This window comes from Hyla sarda, chromosome 8 (assembly GCF_029499605.1).
Source record: "Hyla sarda isolate aHylSar1 chromosome 8, aHylSar1.hap1, whole genome shotgun sequence".
NCBI lineage: Eukaryota > Metazoa > Chordata > Amphibia > Anura > Hylidae > Hyla > Hyla sarda.
The window spans coordinates 56,335,512-56,359,325 of record NC_079196.1 but is presented as its reverse complement, the minus strand read 5'-3'; the positions used below and the strand labels follow the sequence as shown (position 1 = coordinate 56,359,325).

General features: G+C 41.9%; 1 protein-coding gene across 3 annotated transcripts in view; it reads left to right on the top strand.

The window, feature by feature from the left end:
• SP3 (Sp3 transcription factor) overlaps positions 1-22,854 on the top strand; it is a 46,609-nt gene extending 23,755 nt beyond the window's left edge. For all 3 annotated transcript variants that reach the window (XM_056534931.1, XM_056534930.1, XM_056534932.1), the window contains 4 exons: positions 8,864-10,166; positions 14,219-14,411; positions 14,619-14,815; positions 19,439-22,854. In XM_056534931.1, the coding sequence (XP_056390906.1) occupies positions 8,864-10,166; positions 14,219-14,411; positions 14,619-14,815; positions 19,439-19,752 (2,007 nt within the window). In that variant the 3' untranslated portion in view covers positions 19,753-22,854. The remainder of the gene's footprint in view (positions 1-8,863; positions 10,167-14,218; positions 14,412-14,618; positions 14,816-19,438) is intronic.
• Positions 22,855-23,814: the final 960 nt, after the last annotated feature.

Below are 23,814 nucleotides of genomic sequence, written 5' to 3'. Positions count from 1 at the left end.
CCCCTATTTTCCCAAAAGTGTTGCTATGGAAGTTTAAATGTCACTTTTATGTTAATTCTACCAGAAAAATAAAAATCATCAGAGAACATAAGCAGATTAGAGAGAGCAGGTTTGAGTATCTGGCTCTTAGATCAAACAAAATCTAGGGGATACATTCCCTTTGTATTGTATTCTGTCTCATTGTCTACAGAGAAATGAAGAAATTATTTGGAGCAGAAAGCCTCAGTCATGTTAGTTGACATTACCCACACGAGAACCAACCAATTGTACACTCATAAAAAATATCAATTGCCACTAAACAGGTGTGCCCTTACTGCAGAATCTTATCATTACACAATATGTATACACTCCACCAGTGTATACATATTGTGTAATAAGATTCTGCAGTAAGGGCACACCTGTTTAGTGGCAATCGATTAGTGGCAAGTGCCTCCATCAGAGGTTCTGTCCAAAATATGGGACAAAATAGCACTGCATGCTGTAATGTTTTATGTGAAATGCTGGAAGCCCAACATACCCCATTTTGGGTCTGTTAACATGTACAGTAAGTATCCTGCACAGATTTGATGCACAAGATTTGAAGCTGCAGATTTGATACTGGGTTCAGTCATTTAGTTTACATTGAACTCTACAGCTTCAAATCCTGCACATCAAATATGCAGAGGATATGTTACGTGTGAATACACCCTAAGAGTAGGATCTTACATGCTGTATTTTACTGCTTTATTTGCTGCTGTGTTTTCTCCTATCCATGTCAGTCAGTGAGTAGCAAAATAAGGCACTTGTGACCCTAACTGTTTATTCACATATACAGGATTTGAAGCTGCATATTTCAATGTAAACTAAGTGACTGAACACAGCTTTAAATCTGCAGCTTTATATCCTGCACATCAATTATGCCAGTACATGTGAATTTAACCTTAATGTACGGTCACATGTGCCATATTCTGCTATGTATTTGCTGCAGTGTATTTTTCAGGGACTATTGATAGTATTCAGAATATTGTGCAGACTAGATGGGCCAAATGGTTCTTACCTGCCATTACTTTCAATAAAAAGGCAAAACCAACTGCAGAAAATGCATGTGTTACCCTACCCAAATGGTGTATTCCCAGCCTGTCTGATTGCAGGAGGGAGGGTTCTGACTGTTCTGATTTGCTGCAATCTCTAGAATGGAGGCCTGACTCTACCTACTGAATGGAGCTGTGGGTCAGCACCTGCTGCATTTAATGTCTATGGGCATGCCAGATGCCAGGGTACATTGCACAAGTTTCTCCAGCTCTCCCATAGACAATAAATGAAGATTGTGCCTACCCACTGCAGAGCTATAGAACAGACCACACAGGTGTGAACCCAGCCTATCACAGATGGAAACAAATATTTCCTCTACAAGTCGGAAGAACGTTTTGTTCCTCTGAATTAGCACAATGAACATGTCACACGACTCTTCATCAGGGAATTGTGAGTGAAGGTGTCCTGTAAGACTGTGGCATATTTTTATGGGAATAAATACTTGGTGTTTCCCATATTGTATCCTCTTTTGTTCATACTAGATGCAATGTTACTTCAGTTGTGTTCCCCCCCCCCCCCCCTCAAAATAAATTTTTTAACCCCTTGAGTTTTTGAGTTTTTACTGTACTTAATATTAGTTGTAAATCTTTGTTGATACATGTTTTTTTTATTTTTTTATAAATTTTTTTTTTTAAGACCTTAACTGTGCAGTAAAAAAGATCATACATAAGATTATGGAGATACCAAATGTATGTAGTTTATGTTTTCACAGCAAGATCCTTCTTTCCCCTTTTGTGTATTGACACGTTCTGATGGCCATACATTTTTTAATAACTTTTATTATTCATGCGCCATATTGTGAGGGCTTCTTTTTTTTTTTTTGTGGGGTGAGCTGTAATTTTTATTAGTACCATTTTAATTCCATGTTTTAGACTATAATTAGCTATTCTTGTGGTGTGTGTGTGTGTGTGTGTGTGTATATATGTATATATGTATATATATATATAATATATATATATATATAATATATACATTTTTTTTTTTTTTTTTGACAATCACTGTGCAGGATAAATGTTATAATTTTATTGTGCAAGTCATTACGAATGTGGCAATACTTATTATTAGGGATGTCGGGACCGATACCGGCCATTTGCACTAGTACTCGTGCAAATTTCACCGATACCATTGCCGATACCTGTTCAGCAGATGGTTGGTCCCGTGCGCCGGGTCCCATGTCCCAGCTGATTGGCGGTGGGGACGGTGACAGGGAACCGGCAGCTTTCCTGCGGCGGCGGGTCTGTGTCTCAGCTGATTGGTGTGGGGACAGCGGCTTACCTGCAGGGCCACATGTCCCGGCTGATCAGTGTGGGGGCGGTACTTCCGTGCGGCGGTAGCTCCCAGGTCCCTGCGGTTGCCTAGCGCTGGGAGGAAGTTATAGCCACTTCCTCCCAGTACTCTATGGTGCAGCCGCATGGGAAGGAGTATTAGCAGCAGGTACGGTGCATGAAATGGAGGAGAAATTCAGTTAATTTCTCTCCATTTCATGTTGAGTGAGTGAATACAAGAAGGAATACAAGTGAGGGGAATGGTGCAGATGAGGAGAATGGGCATATAAGGGGGGATGAACTATAGGGGGGGGCATATAAGGGGGAGAATAGGCATATGAAATGAGGGGAATGGGCACATGAAGGGAATGGCTATATGAATTTCATTCCTCTCCTTATATTCCCCCCATATAGTTCATCCCCCACTTATATGCCCATTCTCCTCATCTGCACCACCCTTATATGTCCATTCCCCTTCATATAGCCCATTCTCCTCATCTGCACTCTCCTTATATGCCCATACCCCCCTCATTTCATATAGCCATCCCCGCATATGCCCATTCCCCCCCCTTATATAGCCCATTCCCCCCCCCCCTTATATAGCCCATTCCACCCATTTCATATGCCCCTTCCCCTTTACTATGCGGGATATGGCTATGATGAAATGGAGAGGATTGGACATGAAATGGGGGGGGGGGGGGGTGGGATTTCAGTATAATAGGTATCGGTAATTGGTATTGGTGAGTACTTGAATAAAAGTATCGGTACTCGGTCTTGAAAAATGGTATCTGGACATCCCTACTTATTATGAATAGGTTTTGGGGGACATAACAAGGCTTTATTGGGAAAGGGGCATTTATTACATTTTACACTTTATTAGCAAACCTTTTTTATACTTTTTACTTTGCTGCGGGGTCGCCGTTGGGGAACAGGAGGAGTCCCCTCCCTTTCTCAATCGCAAAGATGCCATGATCAGTACTGATCACAGCATTTATGGGGTTAATGATGCTGAGACCAGCGCAATTCTGGTCTTGGCTGTGATTGACAGCTGTGCAGGATATTGCTCAGTCATATGCATACGTCCAGCTGTGCTAACTTGACATGCATGCGTCCTGGGGTGGGAAGGGGTTAATGCTCATTGTACTGGAGAGAGAGAGAGATATATCTATATCTCTCTCTATCTCTCTCTATCTCTCTCTATCTCTCTCTATCTCTCTCTCTCTCTCTCTCTCTATCTCTCTCTATCTCTCTCTCTATCTCTCTCTCTATCTCTCTCTCTATCTATCTCTCTATCTCTCTATCTCTACTATATATCTCTCTACTATATATCTCTCTACTATATATCTCTCTACTATATATCTCTATAATTTGTTGATATTGATGTGGACTTGATAATGGCCAAACTACCTTCCTGGGCATGTATGTTTTGTGGTACATTTCATACCATCATTTTATAGAGGGCAAAAATGGTCTGCAGCCTATCAGTTTCTGTACTTTGTTTTGCATAGCATTGGGACTAATACTTAAACCTCCCTCCCATAATTAATGTTTTATGATCTATCCTAAAATTGATGCATGGATTTATAATTTTCTTCTGCATAAAAATACCTTACAATGCATTATAAAATGAGGGCAGGCTCCAATGTTCTCCTTAACCTCTTCAGGACACAGGGCGTATGGATACGCCCTGCATTCAGAGTCCTTAAGGGCACAGGGCGTATCCATACGCCCATGGGAAATCTGGTCCCCACCGCTAGCCGGTTGGGGACCGGAGCCGGATGCCTGCTGAAATCATTCAGCAGGCATCCCGGCATATCGCCCAGGGGGGTCATTATGTCCCCCCCCATGTCGGCGATGGACAATTATGTCCCCCCCCCCCCCCCCCCCCCGCAAATTGCTGGACAATTCAGCCCAGCGATCTGCGGTGGATTCCGGGTCAATCGGGTCTCCAGTGACCCGGAATTACTGGCTGATCGGGGCCGTCCCGAACAGCCATAGCCAGCAGGGGTGAGGTGGCACTGATGCCACCTCACGATCACCCTGATTAGTCGGCCGGTTTACCGCCCGACCAATCAGGGCGCCTGCTGCGGGTATCACTCCCGCAACCCGCTCCGCCCCTCTTCCGAAGGACGTGAGCAGGTGCGGGACGTGGACCCCGGCAGCTGGGGGCCCCCGATCCCCGGCGTCAATGTTGGGATCGGGGCCCCAGGAGCGACGGCGGCGAGGGACTGATAAGTATGCGGCGGCTTGCATCAGTAGGAGGTGAGTGAGAGCCTCCTGCTGTTGCTTAGCAACATCTCCTAGCATGCAAAAAGGGCATGCTGGGAGCTGTAGTTATGCAACAGCAGGAGGCAGACCACCACAACTCCCAGCATTCCATTACGGGCATGCTGGGACTTAGTTTTGCAACAGCTGGAGGCACTTTTATTCTATGGAGAAGTGTACCTTCAGCTGTTGTATAACTACAACTCCCAGCTTGCACAAACAGCTAAAGTGCATGCTGGGAGTTGTAGTGGTGCACCTGCTGGTTGCCAAACTACAACTACCAGCATGCCCGTTGGCTGTCGGTGACTGCTGAGAGTTGTAGTTTTGCAACAGCTGAAGGCACACTGGTTGTGAAACTCAGTTGTTGTTTTTTTTTTTACCTAACTCAGTGTTTCACGACCGGTGTGCCTCCAGCTGTTGCAAACTACAACTCCCAGCATGCACCGCACATGCTGGGAGTTGTAGTTTTGCAACAGCTGGAGGCACACTGGTTGTGAAACACTGAGTTAGGTCACAAACTCAGTGATACACAACCAGTGTGCCTACAGCTGTTGCAAAACTAAAACTCTCAGCATGTACAGTCTGTCAGCGCATGCTGGGAGTTGTAGTTTTGCAACAGCTGGATATTCCCCCCCCCCCCCACCCAATGTGAATGTACAGGGTACACTCACCATTAGGGATCGACCGATTATCGGTATGGCCGATATTATCGGCCGATAATCACGATTTTGGGCATTATCGATATCGGCAATTATCTTGCCGATAAGCCGATAATGCACCGCCCGCACCGCGACCGCCACCCCCCTCGACCCGCCGCACCGCACCTCCGACCCACCGCACCGCGTCGCACCCCCCCCACCGTGATGCTAGGCGGTATGAACGGTATGGATTTTTTCCTATACCGGTCGGGCCCCTCCCCCACCCTCCGAGTGAATAAAAAAAATTTAACTTACCCGTAATGGGGGTGGTCCAGGCCATCCTTCCTTCATGTAGTGTCCGGGGGCGTTCCGGGTGGTCCGGTCTGGGCTGTCCTTCTTCTCCCACGGTCTTCTTCTCCACTCCGGGCAGGCTCCGGCCTAGTACGCTGCATAGACGCCGTGACGTCAGGTGCGTCGCTGCGCAGCGACGTCTATGCAGCGTACTAGGCCGGAGCCTGCCCGGAGTGGAGAAGAGGCCTGCCGGAGAAGGACAGCCCGGACCGGACCACCCTCCACCCGGAACGCCCCCGGACACTACAGGAACGATGGATGGCCCGGAGCACCCTGGCAGGTAGGGGAGAGAAGCGGGTGGTGGCGGCGGCGGCGGCCTATGGCCCCGCAAAAGCCACTGCAGATCATTGATTTAAAGCGCCCGCTTTAAATCAATGATCTGCAGCGGTGTCGCAGGGGGTTAAATAGCGGATAACTTATACCGGAATATCGGTATAAGTTATCGGCTATCGGCCCTAACCTGCACCGGGTATCGGTATCGGCCCTAAAAAAAACGATATCGGTCGATCCCTACTCACCATGGGCGGAGGTTTACAGTAAGTATCCGGCTGCAAGTTTGAGCTTCGGCAATTTTTCTGCCACAGCTCAAACTGCCAGCGAGAAACTATTGTGAACCCCCGCCCGTGCGACTGTACCCTAAAAACACTACACTACCAAAAAATAAAATAAAAAGTAAAAAACACTACATACCCATACCCCTTCACAGCCCCCATCCCCTCCCCAATAAAAATGAAAAACGTCTGGTACGCCACTGTTTCCAAAATGGAGCCTCCAGCTGTTGCAAAACTACTCCCAGTATTACCAGACAGCCACCGACTGTCCAGGCATGCTGGGAGTTTTACAACAGCTGTAGGCACCCTGTTTGGGAATCACTGGCGTAGAATACCTATGTCCACCCCTATGCAAGTCCCTAATTTAGGCCTCAAATAGGCATGGCGCTCTCACTTTGGAGCCCTGTCGTATTTCAAGGCAACAGTTAAGGGTCACATATGGGGTATCGCCGTACTCGGGAGAAATTGTTACAAATTTTGGGGGGTATTTTCTGCTTTTACCCTTTTTAAAAATGTAAAATTTTTGGGAAAACAAGCATTTTAGGTTAAAAAAAATTTTTTTTTTTACATATGCAAAAGTCGTGAAACACCTGTGGGGTATAAAGGTTCACTTAACCCCTTGTTACGTTCCCCGTGGGGTCTAGTTTCCAAAATGGTATGCCATGTGGGTTATTTTTATTTTTTTGCTGTCCTGGCACCATAGGGGCTTCCTAAATGCAGCATGCCCCCATAGCAAAATTTGCTTCCAAAAAGCCAAATGTGACTACTCCTCTTCTGAGACCTGTAGTGCGCCAGCAGAGCACTTTTCACCCCCATATGGGGTGTTTTCTGAATCGGGAGAAATTGGGTTTCAAATTTTGGGAGGTATTTTCTGCTATTACCCTTTTTAAAAATGTAACATTTTTGGGAAAACAAGCATTTTAGGTCAAAATTTTTTTTTTTTTACATTTGCATAAGTCATGAAACACCTGTGGGGTATTAAGGCTCACTTTATCCCATGTTACATTCACCGAGGGGTCTAGTTTACAAAATGGTATGCCATGTGTGGTTTTTTTGTTTTTTGCGGTTTTGACACCCTAGGGGCTTCCTAAAGGTGACATGCCCCCCAAAAACCATTTCAGAAAAATCTTCTCTCCAAAATCCCCTTGTCGCTCCTTCCCTTCTGAGCCCTCTACTGCACCCGCCGAACACTTTACATAGACAAATGAGGTATGTGCTTACTCGAGAGAAATTGGGCTACAAATACAAGTAAAAATTTTCTTCTTTTACCACTTGCAAAAATTGGGTCTACAAGAACATGTGTGTAAAAATTGAAGATTTTGAATTTTCTCCTTCACTTTGCTGCTATTCCTGTGAAACACCTAAAGGGTTAAAACACTGACTGAATGTCATTTTGAATACTTTAGGGGATGCAATTTTTATAATGAGGTCATTTGTGGGGTATTTTTAATATGAAGACCCTTCAAATCCACTGCAAAACTGAACTGGTCCCTGAAAAATATCGAGTTTGAAAATTTTGTGGAAAATTGCTGCTGAACTTTGAAGCCCCCTGGTGTCTTCCAAAAGTAAAAACTCATAAATTTTATGATGCAAACATAAAGTAGACCTATTGTATATGTGAATAAAGAAAAAAAATTTGTAATATACATTTTTCTTACAAGCAGAAAGCTTCAAAGTTAAAAAAAAATGCAAAATTTTCAAATTTTTCATCAAATTTTGGGATTTTTCACCAAGAAAGGATGCAAGTTACCACAAAAATGTACTACTATGTTAAAGTAGAATATGTCTCGAAAAAACAATCTCTGAATCAGAATGATAACTAAAAGCATTCCAGAGTGATAAATGTTTAGAGTGACAGTGGTCAAATATGCAAAAAACGCTCTGGTCCTTAAGGCCAAAATGGGCTTGGTCCTTAAGGGGTTAAAATATCATATTAAGATGTACTGTAATATTTGGGTTTCTGATCGGTTGAATTTTCTCCAGGTAGATTTGATACTGTTGTGTTGTGGCTGTACTAAGTGGTGTGTGCTTGACTTTTTGTAATTTGTAACCCTAAGGGAAGGTTTATCAAACCTGTCCAGAGAAAAACTTGCGGAGTTACCCTTAGCAACCAATCAGATTTTCTTTCATTTTTGAAAAGGCCTCTGAAAAAAGTGATCTGATTGGTTGCTATAAATCTCTCCCCCCCCCCCCCCCATGTAACAATTTCCCCAATCAACTGTGTATATGGGCAAAGTCAGCCTTAAACAACCACTAGAAACAAGAACTTTGCTTAAAGGTAGTTGTTGGGAGATTTATGCTGCCCAAAACACAGGTAGCAAGAAATAGCAAGAGACTCCCTTGATACAAATGGTGGGGCTAAGGTCCCATTTGGGCAGTTACAGGTTTCTTCTTCCTGCCCGGTTTGACAGGTGTCCAAATATACTCAAATAGGGAGTGTCATGTAAGGCTGAACCGGATAAGAAACCCATTGGTTTATGAATCCAAATACTGAAGGCTGACTAGACTAGTAATTATTTGTGGTCTCTGCAGAATTAACGTTTTGGCATGATCAACTTGAGGATAGCTTGGAACAAGTCTGAAAACGTAAACTAGAATAGTTTCAATACTAGTTAAGGGGGGCTCTTATGACTGCAAGAAATTTTAGGTGGAAATACCCTCTAATCTATCTTGCTATGATTTTGTTGTTGCCTCATATTAATTGTTTTTTTTTTCTATACAGACTGAAGATCTGACATCTGTACAATTGACAGGAGGTCCTAATAGATGGGAAGTCTTGACTCCAGCCCAAGCTGCATTGAAAGATGAAGCTGGAAATATAGTTCAGCTACCAGGTGGTGCTACAGTAACATCAACTGGACAGTATGTGCTGCCCCTTCAGACTCTACAGAATCAGCATCTCTTTTCTGTAGCACAAGGAACAGACACTGCTAATGGGACACTTTCTAATGTGCAGTATCAAGTTATACCCCAGCTTCAGACATCTGATGGTCAACAAGTCCAGCTTGGCTTTGCAACTTCTGATAATGGTGGTTTAGATCAAGAATCTGGTCAGATTCAGATTATTCCTGGAAATTCTAGTCTTTTGTCATCAAATCAAAATATATTAACACAAGCTGGTCAGCTTCAGCAGATTCAAGGGGTTACATATGGAGGACAAACCCAAGTTGTTACTAATGTCCCACTTGGTCTTCCTGGTAACATCACTTTTGTTCCTATAAATAGTGTTGACCTAGATTCACTGGGTCTGTCTGGTAGCTCAGAAGGCATGACTGGCATTACTGCAGATGGACACTTGATAAGTGCGGGACAAGCCATAGATAGCTCTGATGCTTCTGAAAGGACTGCAGAGCAAGAACATGTTTCTCCTGAAGTTGGTGAAACAAACTCGGAAACAGATTTGTATGTGCCAACCTCTTCTTCATCTCAGCTTCCTGTTACTATTGACAGTTCAGGGATGCTTCAGAGTGGAAATAGTTTGGCCGACAGTCCATCTGGGCATGTGCAAACATCTGATCTTCAGGGAAACTACATCCAGACTTCAATTTCTGATGAGTCGCAGAATATTCAGGTCTCCACATCGCAACCAATGGTACAGCAAATCCAGCTTCAAGATAGTCAGGCCAACAGTCAAGCCCAGCTTGTGCAAAGCATTGCACAACAGGCAATCCAGGCTGTTCAGGCTGGAGGTCAAGGCATATCATCACAAGCTTTGCAAAACCTTCAGCTGCAGCTGAACCCTGGCACGTTCTTAATTCAAGCCCAAACAGTGACTCCTTCTGGCCAAATTGCCTGGCAAACATTTCAAGTTCAAGGTGTACAGAACTTGCAAAACTTGCAGATTCAGAATTCGTCTCCTCAACAGATAACATTGACACCTGTGCAGACACTCACACTTGGCGGAGGGGGTACTCCAGTTAGTTTAAGTACTGGTCAGTTGCCAAATCTACAGACTGTTACAGTAAACTCTGTGGATGCTTCAGGTATCCATTTGCAGCACGGAGAGCACTCTGACAGCCCAACAGGTAGGTTTAATTTTCCTTTCTTTTGTGATTTGTCATAATTCTAGAAATGAACAAATTTAGGAGCCAAGAAGTCTGCAAACATAAAAACATTACTGTTGGGCTTAAAGGGGAACTGAAAGCAGCCTCACTTACCTGAATATACAGGTTAATAGTGCAGGTGATGCTGCTTAAAATGCACTTTACCTGATAAAAATGTTACAGAATTCCTTTACTGTGATAAAGTCTTTGCTCAGAGGCTGGAGAATGCCCCTGTTGCTCAAAAAAGCAAATTAGTATATTTGGATTAATACAGATTACAAAGGAACAGTGCAACAGATTTTTATCAGATAAATTGCGTTTTAAACAGCACCATCAATACTATACCTTTATGTTTAGGCTAGTGTGGGTAATGCTGCTGTCAGTTTCCCTAAATAAAGTACATTTTTCTATTCATGTCTAGGAAAACTATTGCTAGCCATTCAAGTAAAGTTAGCTCCTAGGGAGGACTGACTAGCACTTCCACAGATTTTTTTTTTTCTTCTGCTCCTAGTAAATGATTTTAGAAAATCTGATTCTATTACGACCAACTGCTTTTTGCCCTACATGTTACAAATATTCTCTATTCTTTATATAACTGGATTGAGTGGTAGATTTTGAAACCTTAAATGTGATATGTGATTGAACAATTTACATGACACTGTGTGGTGCTTATCTCTCATGCATGGAAGAGGAAGTTCTATGCTGTGTAGTAAGGAAGATAAGACACTACCAGTGATAAAAGAAATGTTATATCTGCTAAAGGATGCATCTTAGCTGGTGCACGCAAAGAGAGGCTTTCTGTGTCCAGGGCACACCACGGCTCTGGTACTGTAATTCACACTACAGTAATGCAACTGAAGATGTTGTTCAGTCAGGGATAGCCTTGAAATTCAGATACTTTAAGGTTCAGTGACTTAATCCCTTGCCACAAAGCAGCGGGTTTATTCGGCGCTGCGGCATAGGAAGGTTATGAAGCGAGCTCAGGAGCTGAGCTCGCTTCATACCCGCAAGGTCCCAGCTGCTATCAGCAGCCAGGATCCGTGGCTAATGCCGGACATCACCATTCTGGCAGATGTCTGGCATTAACTCTTTTGACGCGGCGATCAAAGTTGATCGCTGGGTCTAAAGTGAAAGTTAAAGCTTCCCGGCTGCTCAGTCAGGCTGACCTGTACAATCACGGTAAAATCGCGATGTCCCGATCATCTAGGACGCAGCAGGAGGGTGCCTTATCTTCCTCCTGTGCGTCCGATCGGCGGTTGAGTGCTCCAAGCCTGAAATCCAGACTTGAGCAATCAACCGCCGATAACACTGATCAATGCATTGTAATGCAAAGCCATTGTTCAGTGTATTGAATCAATGTACTGCATGTTATAGTTCCCTATGGGGCTAGAACGTTGCAAAAAAAAAAAAGTGAAAAAATTAAATAAAGATGATTTAACCCCTTCCCTAATAAGTTTGAATCACCCCCCTTTTTCCCATAAAAAAAAACTGTGTAAATAAAAATAAACATCGCGGCATGCGTAAATGTCCCAATTATAAAGAAAAAATTTTCGTTTCGCCATAGATTTTTGGGTAAAATGACTGATGTCATTACAAAGTAGAATTGGTGGCGCAAAAATTAAACAATTATATGGATTTTTAGGTGCAAAATTGAAAGGGTTATGATTTTTAAAATGTAAGGAGGAAAAAATGAAAGTGCAAAAACGGAAAAAATGCTATGTCCTTAAGGGGTGAGAGCACTTAGACAGAAAATAACAATAGAAGTAATTTACAAATCTGTTTAACTTTCTGAAGCCAGTTGAGAGAGAGAGATATATATATATGTATATGTATATGTATATATATATATATATGTATATATATATATATATATAATGTTTTTCCTGGATAACCCCTTTAAGTCAAAGCGGCATACTCCTGCTTGAGTCACCTGACATTCTTTAGTTGTAAAAGGATTTTATGGCTCATGTAACCTATGAAGCCCCGTTACTAGAAACAATAACTATATGTTAGGGCTGGGTGGTTTACCGGTTCATACCGAATACCGAAATTTTTGTGCTGCACGATATGAATTTTAACCCATACCGCAATACCGGTTTGGCCCCTCCCCCTCGGGAATGAATGAATCAGCGCTGCGCTGTCCCCACGGGGAACTAATCATATGTGACTCACGAGCGCTGCCCCCCCCCCCCCCCCCCCCAAAATTTATTATCAGCCCAGCACTGTTCTTCTCTCCCCCCCCCCCCCCCCCCCAATTAATTTTCAGACCAGCGGGGTACTTCTCACATATGTCAAGCACTGCCCACCTCCTCTTTGTTGGGGGCCGCCAGGCGCTGGAACTCACTGTACGCCAGTGGTCTCCAACCTGCGGACCTCCAGATGTTGCAAAACTATAACTCCCAGCATGCCCGAACAACCAACGGCTCTTCGGGCATGCTGGGAGTTGTAGTTTGTCAACAGCTGGAGGTCCGCAGGTTTGAGACCACTGCTGTACGTTGTATCCCTAATCCCGGGCTGCAAAAGATAAAGAAAATAAACTTTAACTTACCTGCGTCGGCCTTACGCTGGGGACTGGAACGTCGGATAGCAGTCAGCCTATTACTGGCCGCAGCAATGCCCTGGCCAGTGATAGGCTGAGCCCACTGTCATGTAAGAAGCTGGCTCCTTACATGACAGTGGGCTCAGCCTATCACTGGGCGGGGCATCGCTGATGGCTGTCCGACGTTCCAGTCCCCAGCGTAAAGCCGACGTAGGTAAGTTAAAGTTTATTTTCTTTCTCTTTTGCAGCCCGGGCATAGGGATACAACGTACAGCAGTGGTCTCCAACGTGCGAAACTCCAGTTGTTGCAAAACTACAACTCCCAGTAAGTTTTACAAGACTTCCATAGCTAAAACGTTGCCGATAATGCAAAAACGCGCCCCCCCCTCGCGCTGCCCTATTGCCTCCCACATCCCTGGTTTTATAATTACCTGTTCCCAGGCCCGGGGTATGTGTTACCTCTGGCTCCTGCGTTCTGCTGTGCACTGCGCAATGACAAGTGACGTCCTCAACACGACATCAGTCAGTGCGCACTACCTGTTCCAACAACCATTGAAAGTCAATAGAACATTACATTAAAAAGTCTCACCTTTTTCATTCCCCCCCCAAAAAATAAAATGGTTGACCTAAACCTAAACCTACATACTGTTTTCATAGCATTTTGGGGTTTGAGAGTATGATATTAAAGGACATCTGCAGCGTTACAAACACTTATCCCCTATCCTCAAGATAGGGGGATAAGTGTTTGATCGCGGGGGGTCCGAACGCTGGGGCCCCCGGTGATCTCCTGTACGGGGCCGTGGCTGTCCCGTGCAGGGGGCGTGCCAGCCGCAGCATGACGTTGCGCCCGGCACGCCTCCTCCATACATCTCTATCTCGAATGCTGCCTCCCCGAATCCACCATAGAACTGTATGGGGACGGGGAGGAGACGGGGCGTTACGGTCGACCTCTAGGTCGACGCTACGTGCCTTAGCGCTCACCATGAGCGCTAATGGCAGCGCCCCGTTAGGGAGATCGGGGGGGGAGGGGGGGTGTCTCAGTGGTCGGACCCCCCGCGATCAAACAGAGGATAAGTGTAATGCTGCTGCAGTTGTCCTTTAAAACCCATATTCATATGCATCGACCAGTTCTTTGTTGCTGATTTTGGGAGCAGCCTTGTTGGAGGCTTCAACGAGGGGTGACATTTTAGCCCCCATTGTTATGCAGATCCATAATGAGCCACCCGTAACCTGCTATGAATACATAATGAACCTATATGTGCTTTTGATTTTATACAGAGGTTTTTTTCCCACAAATTTTGAGATTCCTCAAGAATAGAACATTATAGCTTGATTCATTGTATGCTGTATTTGAGGTATTCAACTTACAGCAATGCTTCAGAAGTATGCAGAGTAAATGGTCAGGGGGTATTGCCTCACAATGCAAACTTGAATTGGTGTTATTGAAGTCTGTTGTAAATCTCAAAGCCTTAATTTTTTTTCTCCCTAATGTTAGCTATCCGAATTAAGGAAGAAGAACCTGATCCAGAGGAGTGGCAACTTACTGGTGATTCTACAGTCAATACCAATGATTTAACACACCTGAGAGTCCAAGTTGTTGATGATGAACTTGACCAACCAAATCAAGAGGGAAAGAGACTTAGAAGAGTGGCGTGCACTTGTCCCAACTGCAAAGATGGAGCTGGAAGGTTTGTACCCAAAACGGAGACCTGCACAGTCAGGCCACGCCCCCTCCCTTTGAGAGGAATTCAGATGAGCTAAATTGAAAGTGTAATAAAAAAATAAAGGTGCTAGACACATAAATAATAGATGTACATGGTCAGAATTAGGTACTGTATTTTCATTTGTTGCTGCATTTGCTTATGTGGGTGTCTCAAATTTCTTTTAACTATTAGGGGTACCAACCTGGGAAAGAAAAAGCAACACATCTGTCATATCCCAGGATGTGGTAAAGTATATGGTAAAACGTCACATCTAAGAGCTCACCTGCGTTGGCATTCTGGCGAACGTCCATTTGTTTGCACTTGGATGTTCTGTGGCAAAAGGTTTACACGAAGTGATGAACTACAGCGACATAGAAGGACACATACTGGTAAGGACTGTGGTATTTTTGTTCATGCCTTTTTCTGAAAAGGATTTACCAGACAGTGTTCCTAAAGGTATTCCAGGACTTTTACATTGATAGCTGATCAATAGGGGTGCTAAGTGTCCTTAGAATAAGCTCTTTGGCAGAGTCGCAGCTTTGGCAGGAGTACTGACTAGACCATAATATTAAAACTCCTGAAAATCCCCTATAGCTAGTATTACTAGTATGTGTATGATGCTTAATTTCTGTAAGTGCTTTTACTGGTTTTGATGATATAGTATGTTATAATACACCTGCATAAAAGAAAAAAAGTCAATCCTTGTATCACTAGGAGTATTTTTTTTTTTATCCCCCTGTATGGTCCTGGTCAGCGATCACTGTGATTGGTCCCTGTGGACGAATCAGTGATCGCGGACTGGGGGTTAAAGTTCAGATCCCCCGCTCTTAGAAGTCCGGGCAGAGCTGGGGAAGGTGTCCACGAGAGCTGCAGGGACCGGTGGCACATACTTGGGACCGGCACTGGCAAGTGGAGGAGGCAGCAGTGAAGATCGCTGTAAAGTGAAGGCATGCTGGGAGTTGTAGTTCTGTAACATCTGGCCCTTCATACGTTGCCAAACTAAAACTCCCAGCATGACTGGACTGTCTGGACATGCTGAGAGTTGTAGTTTTGCAACATCTGGAAGAGCACAGATTGGAGACCATTCACAGTGGTCTCCAACTATGGCCCTCCAGATGTTGCAAAACAACTCCCAGTATTGCCGGACAGCCAGTGACTGCCCAGGCATGCTGGGAGTTTTTCAACAGTTGGAGGCAGCCTGTTTAGGAATCACTGGCATAGAATTCCCCTATGCAAATCCCTAATTTAGGCCTCAAATGCGCATGCGCGCTCTCACTTCGGAGCCCTGTCGTATTTCAAGGCAACAGTTTAGGGATGTTCCGTCGTAAGGGGGGGGGGGGGCTTTTTCTCCTTTTACCCCTTATGAAAAGGTAAAGTTGGGGTATACAACAGCCTGTTATTGTAAAGAAAAAATTTACTTTTTACACTAACTTGCTGGTGTTGCCCCATACTATATTTTCACAAGAGGTAAAAGGAAAAAAGACCCCCAAAATTTGTAACTCAATTTCTCCTGAGTACAGAAATACCCCATATGTGGATGTAAAATGCTCTGCGGATGCTCAACAAGGCTTAGGAGTGAGAGCACCATGTACATTTGAGGTTGTTCGCATAGGGGTGGCTGATCGTTACAACGGTTCTGATATAAACACAAAAAAACACCCACATGTGACCCCATTTTGGAAACTACATCCCTAAACGGAACGTAACAAGGGGTATAGTAAGTCTTAACTACTCACAGGCGTTTGACGAATTTTTGTTAACGTTTGATGTGAAAAATAAATTTTTTTATTTTTCATTAAAATGCTGGTGTTATCCCAAATTTTTCATTTTCACAAGCGGTAATAGGAAAAAGGCCCCCCAAAATTTGTAACACAATTTCTTATGAGTATATAAATACCCCATATGTGGACATAAAGCCCTTTGCAGGTGCCCCCCTCAAAAAAAAAAACGTGACCCCATTTTGAAAACCACACCCCTCACTGAATACAATAAGGGGTGCAATGAGCATTTACATTCCACAGGTGTCTGACAGATTTTTGGAACAGTGGTCCGTGAAAATGAAATGTTGTTTTTCATTTGCACAGCCCACTGTTCCAAAAGTCTGTCAAACATGAGTGGGATGTAAATGCTCACTGCACCCCTTTTTAAATTCTGTGAGGGATGTAGTTCCCAAAATGGGGTCACATGTGGGGGGAGGTCCAATGTTCTGGCACCATGGGCTCTTCAATTCCAGATACATTCTCTCTCCAAAAGCCCAATGGCGCTCCTCCTCTTCTGAGCATTGTAGTTCGTCTGCAGAGCACTTTATATCCACACATGGGGTATTTCCATACTCAAAAGAAATGAGGTTACAAATTTTGGGGGGCATTTTCTCCTATAACATTTTGTAAAATAGTAAATTTGGGAAAAGAAATGCATTTTTTTTTTTTTTTTTTTTGCTGTTCTGGCACCATAGGGGCTTCCTAAATGTGACATGCCCCCCAAAAACCATTTCAGCAAAATTTGCTTTCAAAAAGCCAAATGTGGCTCCTTTTCTTCTGAGCATTGTAGTGCACCGCCAGTGCACTTGACGTTCACACATGGGATATGTCCATACTCAGGAGAAAATGCCCCCCAAAATTTGTAACCCCATTTCTTCTGAGTATGGACATATCCCATGTGTGAACGTCAAGTGCACTGGCGGTGCACTACAATGCTCAGAAGAAAAGGAGCCACATTTGGCTTTTTGAAAGCAAATTTTGCTGAAATGGTTTTTGGGGGGCATGTCACATTTAGGAAGCCCCTATGGTGCCAGAACAGCAAAAAAAAATTTTAAATGCATTTCTTTTCCCAAATTTACTATTTTACAAAAGGCTATAGGAGAAAATGCCCCCCAAAATTTGTAACATCATTTCTTCTATTACCTCTTGTTAAACTGGTAAATTTGGGGGAAAACTGCATTTTAGTGGAAAAACTAAATGTAATTTACATATCCGACTTTAACGAAAAGTCGTCAAACACCTGTGGGGTGTTAAGGCTCACTGTACCCCTTATGTGCCTTGAGTGTAGTTTTTCAAAATAGTATGCCATGTGGTGGTTTTATTTTTTTTACTGCTATAGAACCATAGGGGCTTCCTAAATGTGACATGCCCTCCAAAAACCATTTGAGCAAAATTCACTCTCCAAAATCCCATTGTCACTCCTTCACTTTTTAGCCCTCTAAAAAAATGGAGATTTAGAATTTTCTCATTCACTTTGCTGCTATTCCTGTGAAACACCTAAAGGGTTACGCTCTGTGAGTTCGCTCTGTGCGTAATGACGGGCGATACAGGGGCCGGAGCAGCGTGACGTCATGGCTCTGCCCCTCATGGCATCACGGCCCGTCCCCTTAATGCAAGTCTATGGCAGGTGGTGTGACGACCGCCACACCCCCTCCCATAGACTTGTATTGACGGGGGTGGGCTGTGATGTCACAAGGGGCGGAGCCGTGACATAACAATGCTCCGGCCCCTGTATTGCCCGTCATTACGCGCAGAGCGAACTCGCTCTGTGCAGTAATGATAGCGGGGTGCTGCAGCAGCGATCCCCGGGGTCCCCAGCAGTGGGATCCCGGCGATCTGACATCTTATCCCCTATCCTTTGGATAGGGGATAAGATGTCTAGGGGCGGAGTACCCCTTTAAGGGGTTAACCCCTTAAGGACCAAGGACGTACCGGTACGTCCTTGGTCCTGCTCTTCCGATATAACGCGGGGTTACACAGTAACCCCGCGTCATATCATGGCGGGCCCGGCGTCATAGTGAAGCCGGGACCCGCCTCTAATAGCGCGCAGCGCCGATCGCTAAAAGTGAAAGTGAAAGTTCCCGGCTAGCTCAGTCGAGCTGTTCGGGATAGCCGCGACTAATCGCGGCATCCCGAACAGCTGACAGGACAGCGGGAGGGCCCCTTCCTGCCTCCTCGCTGTCCGATCGCCGAATGACTGCTCAGTGCCTGAGATCCAGGCATGAGCAGTCATCCGGCAGAATCGTTGATCACTGGTTTCTTATGAGAAACCAGTGATCAGCATAGAAGATCAGTGTGTGCAGTGTTATAGGTCCCTATGGGACCTATAACACTGCAAAAAAAAAGTGAAAAAAAAAAGTGAATAAAGATCATTTAACTCCTCCCCTATTAAAAGTTTGAATCACCCCCCTTTTCCAATAAAAAAAAAACAGTGTAAATAAAAATAAACATATGTGGTATCACCGCGTGCGGAAATGTCCGAATTATAAAAATATGTCATTAATTAAACCGCTCGGTCAATGGCGTGCGCGCAAAAAAATTCCAAAGTCCAAAATAGTGCATTTTTGGTCACTTTTTATATCATTTAAAAATGAATAAAAAGTGATCAATAAGTCCTATCAATGCAAAAATGGTACCGTTAAAAACTTCAGATCACGGCGCAAAAAATGAGCCCTCATACCGCCCCATACATGGAAAAATAAAAAAGTTATAGGGGTCAGAAGATGACAATTTTAAACGTATTAATTTTCCTGCATGTAGTTATGATTTTTTCCAGAAGTCCGACAAAATCAAACCTATATAAGTAGGGTATCATTTTAATCGTATGGACCTACAGAATACATATCAGGTGTCATTTTTACCGAAAAATGTACTACGTAGAAACGGAAGCCCCCAAAAGTTACAAAACAGCGTTTTTTTTTCAATTTTGTCGCACAATGATTTTTTTTCCCGCTTCACCATAGATTTTTGGGCAAAATGACTGACGTCATTACAAAGTAGAATTGGTGGCGCAAAAAATAAGCCATCATATGTATTTTTAGGTGTAAATTTGAAAGAGTTATGATTTTTTAAAGGCAAGGAGCAAAAAACGAAAATGCAAAAACGGAAAAACCTCCGGTCCTTAAGGGGTTAACATTTTTTTTTTTTTTTTATTTAAAGACAAAGTTCTGATATAAAACTTTAGTGTAAAATGAACAAAAAACTATTAGTTACAGTATAAATGAAATAAATGTATACAATCTTATTCAACAGGTGAAAAGAAGTTTGTCTGTCCTGAGTGTTCCAAGCGATTTATGAGAAGCGATCACCTTGCCAAACACATTAAAACCCATCAGAATAAGAAAGGCATTCATACCAGCAGCGCTGTATTGGCATCCATAGAAGCCAAGCCTGATGATACATTGATAACCGCTGAAGGTACAACCCTTATCCTTGCAAACATTCAACAGGGGTCTGTATCCGGCTTAGGAACTGTAAATACTGGCACCAGCAGTCAAGATCTCCTCTCCAATTCAGAGATTCCCCTACAGCTTGTCACAGTTTCTGGAAATGAGACACTTGAGTAAATATCACACAACACCTATTAATTGTGGTTATTTTTATACAGTAGTGAGGAAAAAACAAAAACAATGTTCTTGAGTTCTTAGATATCTTTTTATTGATGTGCAAACTTTTTTGGATTGACAGTAACTTGGTTATACATGACACTGAAATGCCTTACTTTGTATGCTATTCCATAAGTATGAAGAAATGGTAAAATTGCATGGCTTTTGTAGGTACTTCTGGAATCTAGAATTGATGAAATTTTACCATGACACATACGAGTATAAATAATGACAGATGGATATGGTAGTCTAACCAAATGCATCAATCCTGTGTGGTTTAGTGTAAAAAAAAAAACATACAAACAAAAAAATCATCAAAAAATTCAGAACATTTTGGTATTTATCTATTGTAAGATAACAAAGTTGATGGGTAACAAAGAAATTATGTTATGGGATAAAATTTTGTAATTTTCTCAATGACTGGAATTTTTATTATGCATATACTGACAAATCACGTTTCCCAGCACACACAGCCTGGCTTCGGTTTCACCACCACTCACCAACTTAACCAAAATTAACAACCAATTTGTTTTAATTAGGTGAACCTATGTACACAATTTTAAAAATTTCTCTTGTAAAAAAAATTAAAAATAATCTACAATAAGGTTTTTAACCTGGCAGCAGCCACTGTCTGGATTGTTTAAAAATACATTTAAAAAAAGCCATGCGCAAACGTCAATTTGCAAACCAAATCTTGCTAAAGTTGTTAGTCATGGAGGCAATATAACCAGTGTAGAAAGAATTTGTAGGTTGACGCATTTTTTTTTTTATAATTTTTTTTTTTGAATGGTTAATAGTTTTGATTAAGCACCCACGTTATTGAATACTGGTGGACCAAAAATAGTGAACTGTTTGTCATTCAGGAGCACATCTATCAATTTTTGAGTACTCACTCGGACATCAAAACCATTGTAAATGAAGTAGTCTAGCATATGCAAACATGATCGGAGTCCTTTCATAGTGACAGAGGCATACAAATACTAGTCATGGGTTAAAGGGGGGAAATTACAAGGGTGGGTTTCTCATTATTTTTCTTTTTCTTTCTTTTTTATTTTTTTTATTTTATTTTTTTAAGTTAGTTGGTGAATCAGCGTTTAAACAACCTATTTGCTTCTACCCATTTAAAATTGTATGTATCTAATACATGTACCTGATAAATATGTATATGTTTTTTTTTATGTTGCTGTATTTTTGTTTTTTTAATTGTTTATATTTTCAACTATAGAAAAGTGTACAAATACAAAGTTACATTGCAGGTATGTATGGTCTATACCATTTTTTTTCTAAGACGTAGCGTAATAAAATGAATTAAAAAAAAATTTAAAAAAATAAACTGCAGCACCTACAACAGTTCACCTATTTACCGGCTTCGTTTGGGTCTATTTCTTATTGTTATGACCACCTCAGATTAAAAGAAAAAAAAAGCTACCTTTAAAAGTGTATGTTTAAAAGTGTATTATAACAGTGTGGTAGTTTAATAAAACACTATTTTCTTTCTTTTGACTTTGCTGTATTCATACTCTGAATATATTTGTCCGTTCCAAATATAAATCCATCTAGCATTATATTCTACTCACAAGTTGGCTTCAGCACAGTTGAAGTTAAACTGCCTTTAAATCACTGAATGTATGTATAATAAGAACAAAGTATAGATCACTCATTTGCTTTAGATTTTATGGCAAGGTTTTTTTTTTCCTTTTTTTTATTTTTTTTTCACCTACTGGAATTTGATCAGACCAATTTTTCTATTCCATCCCCCCAGAAAAAATAAAAAAAAATTCTTTGTTGTAAAGTGGACAGTTATTCAGAAATACCAAATTTTTTTCTAATAAAAAGATCTTACAGTAAGGCTTGTATTACCTGTCATAAAAGGCAGATCGGGCATCTGGAGCCTCCATTGATCTAAAGCCAAGGGGGACCCATTCCATGAGAAAAGGTTACCAAGCTCTGACAAGTGTTTCGGTAACAACCTTTCATTTCACTGGAGGGTGATCACTACCTTGTTCCTCAGATCGGGAGGTAGACACAGCTGCTAGATCAACTTTTATTGCAGGTCTTCTAGAAATGTCATAGTGCATTTGCCTAGCAAACTCTAAGCATTTCCACCCTAGACTAGAATTAGTTTGTAAACTACAACCCTCAGTTTTAGCTAATAGTTATGTATTGGGATCTGTTAAAAAAAAAATGTAATATCTGATTGGGTCCCACATTAGGAAACCTATTCACGTTACTGTACTGAATGATTGCTACCCTGTGCATGGGCCCTATCACCCTAATTAATAAAGTGGATCCAAGACCTGGCTGTCTTAACCGTGGGCATGTACATAGAATCTAAAAATATTCAAACCAGTTTGCAAACTAAAATGTGAAAATATTTGGTTTATTTGAGAAAGGAGAGGAAAACAAATGTATGTTCAGAATATTGAGATGGTGGCCTGTAATATGTTGTAGCTGTTTGTGTCCTGCTTCTGAAATAAAACATTCCCCTTGCGTCCTTCCCACTCCAGCTCTTTTTTTTTTAAAGCTTTTCTTTACATTAACTTTCAGTTAAAATCTTTTGCAAGCCCCAGATGAAATCCGTCTTTCTTTCTTAATGGTTTTTTTTCTCCAGTGATTTAATCAAAATATACACCTTTCTAATATTGAACTGTGAACTGTCATTTTTGTTGTCAGCACTTTTTGCAATCAGATATTCACCCAATTAAGCTGTAAGAACCTTTTATAAAGTTGTATATGATGTGGAATTGCGTCTTGTACACTCAGAATCTGGCGTCTTTTATTTTATTTTTTTGACATTTTTTTTTTTTATTTCATGTGTTTTTCTTGGTTTAAAATTATACTCCCATGATTTTTTTTCTGCCATTTAAATAGGTTAAGATTTATGTCTTTGTTTAAAACATAATGCATTTTTATACTTGCTCCTATGTGTTTCGTTATGGTATATTTCTGTAATATGCATGTAGGTGGAATTTTGCTGCATAGGTAGATTTAAAGAAAAAAATAAAGTACAAATCTGTAAATCTGTAAACGTTTTACTTTATATCGGTCTTTGAGTTTTTATTAAATTACTGCGTCTCTTGACTTTAATCATTTTTCACCGCTTCTCAATTACTATTAGGTCACTATTTGTTTTAAAGCCATGAGTACACACCCTATATGATCCATAACAATTCAACCTCCATTTTAGGTCTGTGATCAGGTGTTTGCATACACTTTTCATGGGCAAAATTTCCCAATCCCTTGTACTCTAGCTGTTGCAAAATAACAATTCTTGTCATGTTCCGATGGACACAGGCTGCTCTAGGGAACACACAAGTGAACTAGCAGCAGCTGATACAGTACGGTGATACGGTTGAATGCATTATTATGCATGCAGTGACTACTTCAGATAAAGACCAAATTGGGACAGGGCTTCCTATTAGATGACGTTGGGGCACTCAAGACTTTTCCATCATTTAGCTAGTGAATGGATGTGGGCCAAAACTACTGTAATCTTTTTGTATGAAGTGAATTTGCAGGCAGTTGAGCTCAGTCTCAGATGGCTTAAAAGGCAATCTTATGTAAAAAATATATAGAGAATTTTATCAAAACTTGTGCAGAAGAAAAGCTGGCCAGTTGTACATAGTAACCATTCAGATTGCTTCTTTAATGACTAAAAAGCCTCTGAAAAATAAAGGCAGCAAGCTGATTGATTGCTATTGGCAACTAGTCAACTTTTCTTCGGTGACGGTTATGATAAATCTTCCCAACGTAAAGTATATATTTGAAGAAGTTTTCTGGTTTAACAGAACATAAGGGACCCTATATCTTAACTGAGAACCATACAAATTAATAACTCAAAAGTTTTTTTCTGTTTTTCTGGTGTGCTGTCACACGTGATAAGTGTATCAGTTAAAGGACAACTGTAGTGGAACACTTTTTTTTTAATTTTATTTTTTATTTTATTTTTTTATATATGCCCGTACCCGGGCCTCAAAAATAAACTAAATAAACTCATACATACCTTCCTACGAGCCCCCCGTT